The sequence below is a fragment of the Vicugna pacos genome, chromosome 2 (assembly GCF_048564905.1).
Source record: "Vicugna pacos chromosome 2, VicPac4, whole genome shotgun sequence".
NCBI lineage: Eukaryota > Metazoa > Chordata > Mammalia > Artiodactyla > Camelidae > Vicugna > Vicugna pacos.
In genome coordinates, this window is record NC_132988.1 from 109,931,382 (window position 1) to 109,947,509 (window position 16,128).

The 16,128-nt window shown below is 43.6% G+C and overlaps 2 protein-coding genes across 2 annotated transcripts in view; one reads left to right on the top strand and one right to left on the bottom strand.

Annotated features, from left to right (window-relative positions):
• Positions 1–1,563, top strand: part of FAM184B (family with sequence similarity 184 member B) — a 101,225-nt gene extending 99,662 nt beyond the window's left edge. Inside the window, exon 18 of the mRNA XM_006208107.4 lies at positions 404–1,563. Coding sequence (XP_006208169.2) covers positions 404–497 — 94 coding nt within the window. The 3' untranslated portion in view covers positions 498–1,563. The remainder of the gene's footprint in view (positions 1–403) is intronic.
• MED28 (mediator complex subunit 28) lies at positions 368–13,152 on the bottom strand. Its single transcript, XM_006208106.3, is given in 5 exon segments — positions 368–6,498; positions 6,501–6,651; positions 7,952–8,064; positions 8,709–8,775; positions 12,967–13,152. Coding segments are annotated over 5 exon segments (609 nt in total). The 5' UTR covers positions 13,126–13,152; the 3' UTR covers positions 368–6,379.
• Between the last annotated feature and the right edge of the window lie 2,976 nt (positions 13,153–16,128).

Here is a 16,128-nt window from a genome sequence, read left to right on the forward strand (position 1 = left end):
AGCTGAGGACACGGGAGCCTGGAAGCCCCAAGCAGTCTGTGAACTGCCAGAGCCGGTGCCTGACCCTGGCCATGGGTCCATCTCATTCTTGGACACCTCTATTTAAGGCTGTCTTCACATTGTTTTAAATAGCGAATGTTGCAAAATATGCCTCATTAGTGTTAAGTGACACGATGGAGAACCCTGTTTTCAAAACAGATGCTGCCCCCCCACCCCCACCCCACTCCTTCACAGCTTGTTTCTAGCTACGAACCTTGGCCTTCGGCCCACCACATTCTAGTATCTTTTGAAGAGTAAAGAAATAGTCATCCTCTCCTGAAAAGGTGGCTGGGGTATTAAGTTATTTACTGAATAATTTTCAAAACCATGTAAGAAAACTTTTTATTTGTTTGTTTGTTTTCAGGACACAAGATGATGAAACAGCCCAGCCGAAAGAAATCCAGCAGAAACAGGGCTCTGCCCACCAGGAATGGTTTACCAAATATTTTTCTTTCTAAACTGATCCTTGGGATACATCACAAAGAGGACATTTGAAAAACATTTCTTTTGAAACATCTGAATGAGGGAATGAACCAGAAAACCAGTCAACCAAATAACTTGCTTGTGTATGATTTACATGTATGGCTAGAACAAATTCTTGCATTAACATTTCATACTGTTTCATTGTGACATTAAGTTAAACAAGCCAGTGTTACCAGATTAGCTCCCACAGGAAAACGCTGTTAACGTTACTGATGACCTACATGTAATATATCCAGTGTCCATAGATTGCACTCCGCCTTGTGGAACAGCAGACTCTGTGATATCCAGGGTCTACTTTTAAAGTGATTCATTTTTCCTAGGATGCTGGGCATCTTCACTTGAAAAGTGCTCCTATGGAAATGATACAATTCCAAAGTGTACATCTAACCTCAATAGGCAGAGGAATAAAACAAAGGTCAAAAATAACCAGGAAAGCCAATTTAAAAAAAACCAAACAAAGAAACTACTGAGAATGGACTGTAGCAGACCCTGGCATACCTGAATCAAGTGTTTTGTCTTCCTAGGTCCAGGACAAGTAGATTACAGAGGGCATAACACCTACCTCAAAGGGGGCTTTCTGAAGCAAAGTAAAATAATATGGGTGACGCTACCAATCGTGAATTGCAATTAAGCTTTGCCAGGATTTTTCTGTGAATAACCGAGCTTTGCCCTGTCATACATCTCCGTTTCAAAGACTGTAGCATCGACTTGGTCATTTGCGAAGGATTCTAGATTATCTGTTCTTTGAAGTCAAAGCTCTACTGAATCTCTAGTCTTGCCCCCTGGTGCGTGACTTCCCCACTGCATGGGTGCTCAGCAGGTCAAAGAGAACTGGGCGTGACCTCACTGCAGTCCACACTGAGCCGTCTGACCCTCTGACAGAGCAGTGTGATTTGACAAGACTCAATACAACTTCTAGTGAGAAAAATATGTTAATTCTTTGGTGCTGGCCCAGCAGGTGGCCCATAAACAACTATTTATCCTATGCACTGTCAAATCTTTGCTCTTTGAATAAAACTTTAAACAACTGGGCAATAAAAATGGTTGTGACTTGTATTGATTTTCTAAAGAAGGGTGGAATCAGATGAAGACTGAACTTGGAAATAGGAAGTTCACATGAACCTCAGTCAGATCATCTTCAATAAAACATAGCTGCTCACGCACTATGCCATTTTGAGAGAAATGCAACTACAACTCAGACTCCCAATTTAAAGGCAAATTTACTACCCAATCAAAACTCATGGTCCAATAATTTTTAAAATGCAAATCCTTGTTCCTATCCGTGTTACATGCCATGTTCTTTTCCAGTATCAAGTATTTTTTTTAGGGGTCTTTTGTTTCCTGCTTAGGGTGAACAATGTAAGATTATGTCTGTGTTTTGTGTTTTAAATAGGCAGTTCTGTTTTTGTTTATTGAAATATTTCCCATCACTGTGCAACTCCTGATGCCTAACAAAGCAGGCTGCACTTTATACTGCTGTCCTTTAAGTCAGCGTAATGCCTGCTGCAGGGATAGAATTTTGTTGAGACCCACATCTGTTTTGACTTCTTTCTTGCTGCAGGTGAGAGATGTTAAATTTCCAGATTATACCCAAATAATTGTATCTTTGCTAACTAAACCTGGCATGCTTCTACCACTTTGTCTTTAGGACATACTCCTTGAGTACTGAAGTAAAGCATCAAAGGATACATGCCTAGGTCTTCTGTGTGATACCGCCAAATTACCAGAAAGATCCTAGCAATTCACACCTTCACCAGCAGTGCATGAAATTCTACTTCTCTGCACCGTAGGTAATATTGACAAGGAAACTTAACTTGATAAAATATTCTTGTTTTCTTTTGCATAATCTGATTCCGTCAATCTCTCAAGAGCAGAGTGGTCTAGAGATGACGGGGATGGCTTAGAGGTAGCAGTACAGATGAAGAGATGTGAACTGATTCAGGATTTAGGAGGGAGAAACAATAGGATTTGACGATAAATCTATTCAGGGTGTCTATTAAATTGACAGAGGGAGGAAGAGTTAACATATTCCCGGAGCAAAACTGGAAAGGAACACTGCTGCAAATTGTTTCTTAATTAGGGTAGAAGAGAATGAATTTGCCCACAAGGCTGCACACCACACACCTGAGCCCTTTCTGACTGCTCCAATGTCAGTACCGCATCCAACACCACAGTTGTGATCAAGGCTACTTGGTATATACTCACTCTCCAGCACCTGCCTGGGTTCTGCAAGGGCCAGGCTGGGAAATTAAGTGGGGCTATGACAGGGATGCCTTCCTAGCGTCCTTTAGACTTCCAAGGGTAGCAACCATCTTCACCACCATCCCCAGAATGCAGTACTGGTTTTGATCTGCTACCTCCGGCTCCTCAGCTATCTGTTCTCCACCTGCAGGAGAAAACCAGCGATGCCCTAGGCACTCACAGCAGCCTTTGGCCATTAAACAGTTATTTTGTCCCTCTGCTGAGTCAAGACAGGGCAGTGATAACCAGCCATCTTGTACGCAATACTCCCCCTTACCTTCCAAGTGTTTGAAGCCATGCGCTGACAAAGTCCCTTTCACGGGGACACTTTTCCAGGGCACCACTGGTGTACTCTTCAGTAACTGGACCGTCTCCTTGTGTTGATGACTCTCTCACATACCACTCGGATGGGTCCTACTTGCCAGCTGGAGAGTGAGCGAGCCAGTCTCCAAACCCCATCTCACTGCCTGGTCTCAGACCACGTCCATAGCAGCGTGTAGGGTCCTCCAGGAGGCACACCCCAAGTTAGAGATGCAGAAAGCACCAGAAACCCCCCCTGGAGTTAAACAAGTTGGGTTTATTACTTGCTGGAGAGAGAAGGGGAGAGTGTTCATTATCAAGCATGGTGGGGCTCCTCGGGAAGAGGGTGTTAGAACCTACTGTAAGATTTCGGCATGGATCAGGTGATCTCAAGCAGAGTGTAAAGAAGGGAGAGTCATGCTAGATCAGATGCTGTCAGAGAGCAGAAGCAATTCTATGACTGGGTTTCTTAAGTCTTATCTGTAGGGAGGGCAGACCAGACATAAAGCTGTAAATGGTCATTTAAAAAGGAAAGAAAGGGGGAGGGGTCAGTCACTCATTTTAGCCAGGAGGATGTCTGATGTCTGGAGGTGGCAGAGTGACCTTGTTTTTTTCCTGTGCTTAAACAAAATTGTAAAGTGGTTTTGTTTTCTCTCCCTCTATCATGGTCTTGGAGCAACTTTGCCTATGAGGTTGGTATCCCGAGACACTTTATGGTTATTCAAAGTAACATGCCACAGCAGCACCAGGTCAGCGTCCAATGTCAAGGACAGGTTGCCCCCTTCTCAGGGGAAACACCTGTTTGGAATAAAGGGAGGAAGCAGAGGAGGAAGAGCCTTCAGACTTGGATGCACAGTTGACACCTGTGAAGAGGGCCGAGGAAGATTTGGGAAGACTGTGCTGGGTCACACCCAGGGAGAGCACGGCCTCCGTGAAAACGCTGCGGCGGATCCCCCAAGGCAGGAGCTTTGGGTAAATGCGCTCCCCGCGGTGTCTCTCTCCAAGGGAGAACCAAGCAGGGGTCTTGTCATGGCCTCCAGAAACCCCGGACCAAACCCTCAGGAATGTCAACATTTGGAGGTTGGGCAGAAGAGGAAGGAGAAAAGGGAAGATGTGTTAAAGAGAATGAGTTCCAATAAAGATGATGAAGTGTCACAGCAAAGGGGCTGTAACTGTCACAAGCAGTCGTAGCCGTGGAGTCACCCATCACAAGCCTGGAGGGGGAGGGGAGGGGAGCAGGGGAGCCGGAGACTGTGAATGAGGGGCCGGGAACATCGCAGGAAACGCTGAAAACCAGGGGTCAAGAATGCTTGTCGACTGTAGGGAGTGACCTGCAGACTGTGACGCGGGGAGCAAAGATCCCCCAGGGGGTTAAGCCCTAGAGAAGGCAACTGGCCTAGACCCAGGTCACTTGCAGGAAGGTTGGCCTTATACAGAGTAAGCACTTCAGCAGATGGAACAGGAAGGGGAAGTAAGATGCCCTGCAGATGTGGGGTGTCTCACTCCCAGAGGGAAGGCAAGGGCAGTCCCAGCTGATGGCTAGTTTATTTTCTCCTTGAAGGAGACAGCAGCCCAGAGGGTTTTCTATGTTCACCAACCAGCAAGATGGCACTAAAAAGGAAAAAGATATTTATAGACAGGATTGAAATAGTTATTTACTTGATAGAAAACTCTTGAATTTAGTAAGTAAATAGCAGTAACTGGTACATACATTAGTTCAAAATATTTTTACTAAGCATCAAATAGAACAGTTCCCCAACTTTTTATCAAGAACCTCTTCACTATTGAAAGGATGCCTAAAACTCAGTTTAGTTTAGGTTTTGAATCAAGAAACCCAAAGCTGCCAATCAGAGCTTCTGATTGGCATGAGATGACCAAATTAACAACTTTCAAATATTAATGTGATTAAAAACAACTTTTAAAAGCTTTGTTTAAACTGTAACATTCTGAATGAAGGGGTTTGTTGGCTTCAGGCTGTGTACCATAGCACACACACACACACACACAAATGAGTGATAAGTATCATGCATAAGAGATAAATAACCCCCCCGTATATTCAGATGGGAATAATGCCTACTTCTCAAGAGGACCAGAGGCAGATACAATCACTAGCCCCAGAGGGAGAGCCAAGCAAGGCTGGTAAAAGGACAAGAAGCCCTGCGCCCTGGGCACGCAATGCAGAGGCCTTTGGAGGCTGCAGACTCCGTGACGTCCAGGCCAGATGGGAACTCGAGTGGATGTCAAGGCGTGTGGGGAGGGGCCTCCAAAGCTGGAGAAAATAAAGGGAGCCAAGACATCGAGTCACAGAACTATGGCCTGTTCAGAAGACAGTGGAGTTCTAGTTCAGGGTGAAGGGATGTAATCTAATAAGAGATTGTAAACAGCAGAGAAAGAGAAACAGCAGAGAAACAGCAGAGATTGTAAACATCCAATGAGGGCCAGACACAATGCTGGTCTGTATTTTTCAACAGCAGTTCAAGAGAAAATCCGAGGTGGCCTGTATGACCAACAAGAGGGTAAACTATCTTCCCAAACACTGAGGCTCCACATGTTCTACGTGGAAGTCCCCAAGGCCACCCTGCAGCCCACCTCCCACCCCCAGGGCCCCAGTCCCTTGGAATCGATACCATTCATTAGCAAGAACCTCCCTCAATGCAAAGTTATGCTCTAAAAACACAAAGCAAAACTCAAAACTCAAGAGATGATCACGGCCAGCTTTAACCCTCATACTTCACTTGTGCCCCAGCTGTCATGCTACTGAGAACAGGGTCTGCCCCGTTCCTTAAATTGACTCATTACCACAGAATGTACACAATTAAGCATGTCGCTGCTCCTACCACGCCCCTCCCCTCAAAGTAAATAAACACTACACAAATATAAACTTAGCCCGAACAAAAGTCAACATCGACCTACGGGTACTACTGGATTACCACAGCACTCACTCACTGTGGCATGGTAACACTACACTAACCTATCTACAAAATAGCCTCATTCTGAGGCTCTGGAAGCATTACAAACATTGTTGCATTAGATTCCTCTTCTTGAGGTAGTTCAAAGTATTGAAACAGCAAATTTATGTATTTTTATATACTGCCACTGAAGGGTAAATTAACATAAAAAGGAATATGTAAGTGGCATCACTTTAACAGCCTAAACTTTGCTAAAGACAAAACAATATACTTGGTTTTACCAAAGCAACACATATTTTATAAAGTACTTGAGAAATAACGCTTATAAAAATAGGGGAAAATTTTAGGTGGGAGCATAAAACTGAAATCACCCCATTCTCTGGCAGAGCTCTCCCCAGATGTCATGTCTACAAGAACTGATGTCTGGCAAACCGTGTCTGGGCTGACTCATCCACCAGCTCACTCTCTGGCTGGCTTTTCCTCAGGTCTGCTTCACTGGTGCAGGGATGTTTGCAGACGCCTGCTCGAGGTAGGCCAGGGATCCCTGAGGGATTTCGGCTGGCTTTTTGTGCTGCACATTGATGTCCTCCAGCACCTGCTGCCAGTGCCTCAGTTTTGTTAAGTGCTTCTGGACCAGAGCATCCTTCCGCTGTAATTCGTTCCTTAATTCTGAGACATCCTACAAATGAAAGCAATGAAGTCAGACAAAACTCATGAAGAATGAACACAGTTCCTGATTAGTTAAGAGCATTAAGAAGTAAATTCAAAACAAAGACTCAACTAAACCATACCAAGCCCATTAACTGTTTGGCTGCATAATATGAATAACCCAAAGCAATTCTTCCCATGAAAGGTGGCTGCTTAACACTGAGTTTTTATTTTTAATCCACTTTCTTTTAATAATTCATACACAAGTTACAAAATTCCAAAGTCCCCAAGTGTAGCCAAAAAGAAATCAGTCTCTTTCCCATCCTGGTCCCCAGACCCCCAGTATCTCTGTCCAAAGGTGACTGCTGAGAATCTAAAACACTGACAATCTGAAACACATGTTAACTGTTTAAAAGACTCTACAACCACTGTTCTAGCACTTCAGTTTATGAAGTGCTAAAACCTCATTTTAATGAGTTTTTTCATGAACACCAATATTAAAATTCTGTATTAAGACCTCCCTTGAACACACCTAGATCATTACTCAGGTATTCAAAGCAGGAAATGATCTGCTATGGTGAACTGTAAGAGCATCACCTTCTCAACAGCTGGTATCAATGAATAAAAAGAACATTTTTGACTAATTGCTCAGATTGTGAGAACAGTTACTTCAAAACTGCAAAAACAAAACAAAACAAAACAAAACACAACCCAATCATCCCAACTTAAGTGTTTCTCACTGGGGGCATCACTGGTGTTTTGGGGCAGGAAGAGTCGTCCGTCTTCCACACTGCAAGGGGCAGGCCCTGGCCCAACCCCCTAATGCCATTACTGGCTACCCCAACACACTTCCAAATACCCCGGTTTCAAACAACTGTGATAAATGAAATCCAGAGTTTCAAGAAGTCGGAGACAGAATATTTACTTTTTGACTTCTTGAACAAAATTTGCCAGAGTCCTTCCTGTGTGTAAAGCACCAGGGACATGCAGATCAGTTCCTGTCCAAAATGAGCTTACCATCTACATCCAATGGCTTTTCACATCTTTTCAAGCAGTAGAACCTTTTTTGTTTAAAAGAAAAATCTTCCATGAAAGCCAGTGTATGAAACAAGGGCAGCCAGCTGCTCGTTTGAAGCCCTGCTTTCCACCCCTACCACCCAGCTCCACTACCTGCCCAGGTTGTCATGAACACGGACAAGCAACACCACCTCACACTCAAGCCACAAAGCCCCGCTACACCTAGTGGGCAAATGGAGCCTCTCAGCTGAAGCATGACTGGGATTCTGACATCTGCTCTTCCTTAAAAGTTGGGGGGAAAACGGAGCTCGTACCTCTTTGATAACTTGCTCTGGTTTCTGGACAGATAACTGCAACCTTTTTTGTAGGAAAAAACATTCTGTCTGTCTTGCAATATCTAGAAATTTCTGGATACATTGATCAACACCTTAGAAAAAAAGAGCAAAATATTAAATAAAGAAAAACACTAGACACATATATCTCCCTCATAAATGAACAGTCAGAATATCAAAACAGCATGTTCTCATAGATAAAATCTGGGATTTTAATCCTTCCCTCAATAATACTGACCCCAACCTCTATGTGTTAAACAACATTAAACAGCTGATAATCTGTGCTTTCATCAGGTGAATAAGAGAACTAACTTCAATACAAAAATTCTTCTGAAGAAAGACAATCCAGAGATTCAGCAATTAGCATCATGATTTCCACTTAAAACAGAACATTTAAAACACAGTACAAAGCAATCAGAAGCATCTCTGGGGAGAGAACTTGGATGCGTTAAGAGGGGGAAGCACAAAACTTAGCGTTTTCAAAAGCAGCATACACTACTGGTCTTTGTTCTGGTACAGATGTGAAAAGCTCACTGTAAGTGGCTCACTGTGAATGACATAAGATCTTAGTTTATAAACTGAACAAAGAACCAGGAGTATATGGATTGACTACGTAAATCTTATTTCCTGGAAAAGTTCTATTAGGATACAAGCGGGAATGAAACACATCAAGTGTCAAATGAGCAATGAGGAATCTTGCTGAAGGCAAGAACATTGTCTCCAAAGAGGGAATTCTTACCAGTTCGGATCTCTTCCTGATCTGTACCATTGACATAGTCTTGACTCACCAGAGAAGCAAAACAAGCCTGTGTGATCAAAACATATCGCAAAAGAAAAAAATGTCACTCACACATCAAGACTCTTACTTCAGAGTAAGAAATACCTTCTCTTGTGTCACTCAGTAAGTTGACAGCTCCTGGGTTTGTATTCCCCTCTTTAATTAGTGACATTATGCCACTGAAGAAACTTGGTAAATTGAGCCCATTAGGCCCACAGAGGGAGAGCCGGCAAATAGGCAGCCGGTATTTGCTGCCTGTCCCCCAAATCTGGTCTCTCCTACTGCTGCTCCCACCCCCACTGTCTCACCAAGGCCTGGATCTCCATTCCAGTCCTATCCGCAGCCCCTCCCTCTGATGACTTGTATCACCCAGTTAGGACTCGGGTCAACCGTCACCTCCTCATTGAGGCCGTCCCTGTCTACTCTGTCAAAATGGCACTCTTTCTGCTCATGCTCTATCCTCAAGCCCTGTTTTATTGTTTTTCACTAAATTAACTGACATCGTGCCATTCTTTCAGTCCACTGTTAGCTGTCCCCTACTAGCAGGTGGGAATTTTGCCTGTCTTGTTGCTTGGCACAAAGTGGATGTTCAATACATGTTCACGACTGACTGGATGGCCTAAGAGAAGGTGGTGTCACACAGACAAATGAGTCCCAAAGAGGGATTCAGCCAAGGAGTTCTGTGCATGGGCAACTCTCAGGAAATGCACAAAGGAGGGCTATTGCAGGGCAGCAGGGCCAGAAAGAGAGCCAGATGGGAGCTGGGGAGCAGGACTCAGAAAAGAAACCTCAAACCTCAGGAAAGCACAGACCTGCTAGTAAGCAAACTACATTTGGTGTGAGGCAGGCAAGTTTAGGCCCAAATTTAGGCCATCAATCAGATGTGAAAAAGGCTCTTCTGCCTACAGTTGCCCCCATCTGATTTACAAAGAAAAAAAAAAAATCAAAGGATTTCCCCTGAAGAAATCCTGTAACAGTCAAGAAGTCAAAAAAGATTGCCCATTCTGTGTATTACTTTGAAAGGTGACTCCTGTTGGATCTGAGATGTAGGTGGGGTGCACCTGCATTGTGAAACCGGTGGCTCCTTGAAAACATCTCATCCAGAAAGCCAACCAGTCACAAACTGGCAAAGAAAGCTGGGGCTGCTCCCCCAGAACCAGCAGGGCCACCAGACAGGGTGGGAGGAAACCTGATTTCAGAATTAGTTTTTTCTTCCCCTCTTTAATTATTAAATAAATAAACAAATAAATAAAATAAATATATACAAATGATACTTAGCTGAAAAAAATAAAAACACTAACTTGAAAAGATTTCTGCACCCCCCACGTTCATTACAGTATTATTCACAATAGCCAAGGTACATGAAAACAACCTAAGTGTCCATCAATGGATGAATGGATAAAGCAGTTGTGGTAAATATATACAACAGAATATTATTCAGCCATTAAAAAGAGAATGAAATCTTGCCATTTGCAACATGGATGGACCTTGAGGGTATAAGTCAAATACTATATGATTGCACTTAAATGTGGACCTTAAAACAAAACAAAAACAAGCTCAAAGATGAGCAGAACACGGTGGTGGTTGCCAGAGGCAGAAGATGGGGTGGGTGAAGTGCACCAAAAGGTACAAACTTCCAGTTATAAATAAGTCAAAAGGATGTACTGTACAGCACAGTTAAAATTCTTTTTAACTATGTATGGTGACAGATATTAACTAGACTTAACTGTGGCAATCATTTTGCAATATACACAAATATTAAACCATTAGTCTGTACACCTAAAACTAGTGTATCAATTAAACTTCAACTAAAATAAAAAAAATTGCCCAGACTAGCAAGACACTGATGACCTCAACTATATCTAAGTTGTAGTTGTATGTGTACATGAGAGGGAGGAAACATTACGTACTTGTATCGTTACTGTTTTGGGCAATGTTTTGGATGATGCACCATTTAACTATAACTATTCTGACTTAAAACTTTACATTTGCAACAGAAGTGAAAATGAGTTTTTGAGATAATTATTCAGAAATATATAGAAAATACACAAGCTAGCCGAACAGTTGGGTGGAGAAGAAAATATTTGGTGGTCTACAAAAAGGAAATGCTTTTTAGAAGTACGCCCAGGACACAGCCTTTGCCTAGACAGTAAGGAGGCCCCAGTACTAGTCCTCATTTCCACAAAGCAGGAGTTTGGCTTAGGGCACGTTATTTCCCTCTCTTCAGCCTCAGTTTCTCCATCCAGGAGAGAAGGAGATGGTCTCTAAGGTTCCCTCCACAATGAAAGTACATGATCTCAACAAACTTTCCATCAAAGATCACTCCCAGAGCAACTAGAAAGCTAGTCACCGCAGGGGTGGCATCCAAACAGAAATAAAAAGGGGGGAAGCAGGTTGAAAAATGAGCCACTGGAGGTTATGGAATAGAAGTCCACACAGACCATGAGGGAGGAAACAGGAAACGAAAATGGGCTTTGAGCTGAGCCTTGAGAGAAGACCCGGTGGGGGATTCAGGGAGCACCTCTCCACTCCCTTTCACCTGGGCTAATTCCAAATGCCCATTCGGGTTTCACCTTCTCCGGAAAGCCTTCTTTGTCAGCCACGCCCAGATATGCTCTCAGAGCATCCCAGGTTTCCTGTGTCAGAGCACTGATCCCGCAGCACGGCAACGGTCTGCCATCTATCTGTTTCCTCCACTGTACTGTCACGTGCTCCCTGAAGGCCAGGGCTGTTTTCTCTATATTCTTAGCGCCCAGGACAGAGCCTGACACACAACAGGCTCCTTCACTGATTGGCAAATATTCATGAAGCACTTGCTATCTGCTACCACTGGATTAGCACCACAGATACAGTGAGAGGAGGCAAAACAGATGGTCTCTGACTTCATGGAGCCTGGTATAGTGTAAGTGCTACAAAGAGAGGCAGGGCAGGGTCAATGGGGAAGTGATGGTGAGCTGAAGGAGGGACCCGGAAGCCAAAAAAAAAAACAAAAACAAAAACAAAGGACACGTGCAGAAGAAGTCTCCTGTGGCCAGAGTAAGAAGAGATGGGTCTGGTGCAGAGCCTGGTACACGCAGAGCTAGAGAGACCACAGAGCCTCTTGGTCTTACTGCAACAGCCACAGGCAGCCGCTGAAGGATTTTAAGCATTAGCGGGTCGGTGGTCAGCTCTGCCCAAGACTTCTTTCTACAGGGCCAGTCCTTCATCAAGCGCTCCTGACGAGGGTCACCCCACCTCAAAGCTAGATGCTGCTCTAAAGGTTACCTGTCCCTTTCCTTTACAGCTTAGCACCACCCGAAAGGTGTCTCATCTTTTTCCCAGACAGAACATATTTCTGTATCTTTTAAATCAGTTATCTCCAAAGTTTCGACTGTAACCCCGTATCAACAAAAGCATTTTGTCCCTGCAGCCCCAATACCGCGTTCACTTACAAACTCTATTTATGTACTACTGTGCATACATACAGGCTCCCTTCTTTTCTGCATATATACAGTATAAAAGTCCCACGACTAGGATCTAAAATGTAGAGAAGGTAACTCCAACTACAAGTTATTTTATTTCCAAACATTAATGGCTCATCTTCCACTTTAGAGATCTCTGGAAGCCACCCTATTTTGAAGCACTGATTTTTCCTCTCCTTATTCTCCATCTTTTTCGCTATAGGTTTAACTGCTTGAGCAGAACTCTGAATATGGGTCACCTCTGCCTCACTCCCTACCCACCAGCTTTCCTCCTTCCTCGGCCCATAGTACGATTTTCCGCACAGTAACTTTCAAATAAGTCCATTTCAGCTCCATAAGTCCCATTACTTTAGGACCGTTTAAGGGTGGAGCCCAGGGGAAATGATACGGGACGTAGCGAGGGAACGCTACGCTCGGGAAACAATTAGCCCGTACTAAACACGCAGGGACGCGGGAAAGGGTACTCAGGGATGCGACCAAGAATGGGGTGGGGCAGGAACAACCCAATGGAACCCAGAAGGGTCCCGTGGCTGGAGGACACCTGCCAATCAGTTTACGCATCTCCGTCAGCGGACTAGCAGAGAATTCCCAAAACCACTCAACGTAGAGACTAAAGCAAGCGACTTACGTTGTCTGAGCCTATTTCCCCATTTGTAAACCGGGTGAAGTGATTGTGCAAGGGGATACCTGCGCACGCGCAGCGTACGTTTCAGGAAAGAAGGGAGCCCGGGAACCCAGACGCCAACGTCTCATCTTACCTCGAAAGATGACTCCAACTCGTCCACCAAGGTACTGTTAGAAGTTCTCGGGACGCCTGGCGTGGCCTGAAGAAGCGAAGCCTGGCCTAGGAGTCCCGGCGGGGGTGGTGGGGGTCCGGGGGGCTGCCCGGAGAACATACCGCCCAGCGGAGCCGCCATTTCTAAAATGGCGGTGAGAGGTCCACTGCGCCTGCGCGGAGCTGGCGGCGCGGGTCACGTGACATGCCCGGCCACGTGATGGTGCCCCGCGCTCCTAGGCGTCTGTCGCGCAGCACGGGAAGCCGCTCATTTGGTGATCTCGTCCCCTCTTCTTTCCTGACACGCAGGTCTCCTGGCTTTTATTTTTTTTCTTAATTTGACAATTGAAGGCTTTGATAGCGTTTGACACAGTTGTGTGGAGAGGAGACTCAATGACTAACGTGGAGCGAGCCCTCGCGCGGGAGTCAGGATATTCCCAGCCCCGCCTTGGCCCTTAACTTGAAATGACGGGCCCCGGCGCTTTCCCTGGGCTCGGTTTTCCCGTTGATAGAAGAAGGGAGGTACTCATCCATCCACAAACATTTACTGAGAGTTTACTGTGTACTGTCACTAACCCGGTCCCCGTGGGTGTAGCGGGAATAAACAGGAAATACTTGCCTTAAATTCTCTCTGGGGAGAGACAGGTAATGAAAAAGATTAACATTGTTGAGGCTCCCTCTCTCTGTGCCGGGCACTATTCGCTTTAGATATTTATGGTTACATCACAGGGAAAGGTCACTATGCTATTCTTTTTTTTTTTTAACTCTTGCTTATTCATCTTATCAGAGCTGAACATTTTTTTCACTGTATTTAATTTTACAGTTATCATCCACATTTGTTGAGCCTTCCCTGTCCCAGGCTCTGTTTAATGATCTGAGGTTTACAGCGATCACTTCTAAGTCTCTGCCCTTAGGGATTTTACTGTTGTTTTGTGAAAGCTGGATAAACACATACATATGTAGAGCAATGTCATGTAGAGAGAAGTGCCAAGAATAATGAAGTCCAGTAAGGGAATGGCTAGTGACGGATTTGAGATGGGTGATTGGAGGCCTCTCTGAGGAGATCTGCACTGGAGTAACTGGAGTAAAATTTATTTAGGAAAGTTCTCTAGACCGGGTTTGGGGGAGTGGGTGCTGAAGAAGGCACCTGCCTGGCATATGTAAGGAGCTACAGAAAAGCCAGCAGGGCAGGGCAGAAGCAGAGAAAAATCAGAGTCTTCCCTTTGCCAATCAGATCTCAAATCAGAAGTCACCTGCACAGCATCAATTTCATTAGACCCACACTCACAGCCACTTCAACCTGTTTGTTTGATTTTCTTTACAATACTTAAACAGTTACCTGAAATTATCTTGTTTACTTTTCTTCTTCATTGACTTAAGTTACCTTGCACACACACACACAACACATCAACTGGAAAACAAGCTTTGTGTAATCAGTGCTTGCCTGTTTTGTTTCACCTGTATTCCCAACACCCAGAACTGTGCCTGGCATAAAGTAGACATAATAAATACTTGTTAATTGAACAAAAATGGAATGCCAAGAAGGAAGTAGTTACTGCAGCAGGTCTCAAACTTTTTTGGACCCCTTTACACTCCTAAAAAATTGTTGGACTCCAAATATTTTTGTTTTTGTGGGGTATGTCGGGCAATATTTACCTATTAAATTAAAAATAATAGGTAAAATATTTACCTATTAAAACCGAGTATTTTAAAAATATATTACTTTAAAAATAAGCCCATTATATGTTAACATAAATAATATTTTAATTAAAAATGTAACTGTTTTATGAACCCAAAAATAGTGGAGTGGAACCGTGAGGCTGCTTGAATTTTGAATTTCCTATTTCAGGTATAGTGTTCTAATCCACCGCTGATTTGGATTTGGTGCTCTTCGAAGCCATGCCTCTCCAAGACATGCTTTGTCTTCACTGATGACAGATGCAGATGATACCACCTGCCTCTGGAGCATGGTTCTAAGGATCCGCCAAGCGTTTGTGGAATACTTGGTAGCCAGACACTTGCAATGGCAACTAAATTTCATCTCAGCCAGATTAGATAGGCCCAGGAATCCAGGGCTAACCCATACCTTTTGTTTCCCACACTCTAGTAAATACAAGAGTTCTACTGTTGTTTTATTTATAAAAAGTCTTTGATAGAATGCCTTCTGTCAAATCCCTAGTCTTCTGACTCACACAGAAGAAATCTAAAATTTTTTAGTTTCCCTTCACAAGCCGGTAGTCCCACCTCTCCATTTCCATCTTTCCTACTTCAGGATACGCTTACCCAGAGGAACCTGCGTTTACACACTCTTCCTGCCTGATTTTAATGCTAGTAAATAACATGGATATGCATGTCCATTGCCATTCCTTCTGTATAAGCCGGTTTAGGCACATAATGTCCTCTTACATGTCAAGTTTTTAAAATATTAAATATTAAAAATAACTCCAATAAAGAGCTTTTCCTGTCAAACGTTTTCAAAGTCTTAAAAGAAAAAAGACATAGATCGTATTTGTGGGTAATTTGATTCACACAATACAAACGTGGAAAGGGAAGAGCTTTCTTCTTAATCTGAACAAATGGAATTTTGACTGGTTGTAGTTTCAGGTGGTAAGCAAATAGTTTACCCATTGACAGTCCCTTTTGTGGTCTTTTTTTTTTTTAACATTTTTTATTGATTTATAATCATTTTACAATGTTGTGTCAAATTCCAGTGTTCAGCACAATTTTTCAGTCATTCATGGACATATACACACTCATTGTCACATTTTTTTCTCTGTGATTTATCATAACATTTTGTGTATTATTTCCCTGTGCTATACACTGTAATCTTGTTTATCTATTCTACAATTTTGAAATCCCAGTCTATCCCTTTTGTGGTCTTATTTCAGTATTTCAAATAAATTCCACATCCATTCAAGTCACTGAACTGAAAGAAAGCATTACAATAATTAAGAATGCCAGCTCTGGAGGCAGACTGCCTGGGCTTCAATTTCTGCTCTCCCACTTACTCGCTTGGTGACATCGTTGGCATGTTGCTAACCCTCTCTTGTGCTTCATTTTTTCATCTGTAATATGAGGATAATAGTACCTGCCTCACAAAATCAAAAGCTCATCACTGAGTGCCCCAAAATTATTACCATTGAGA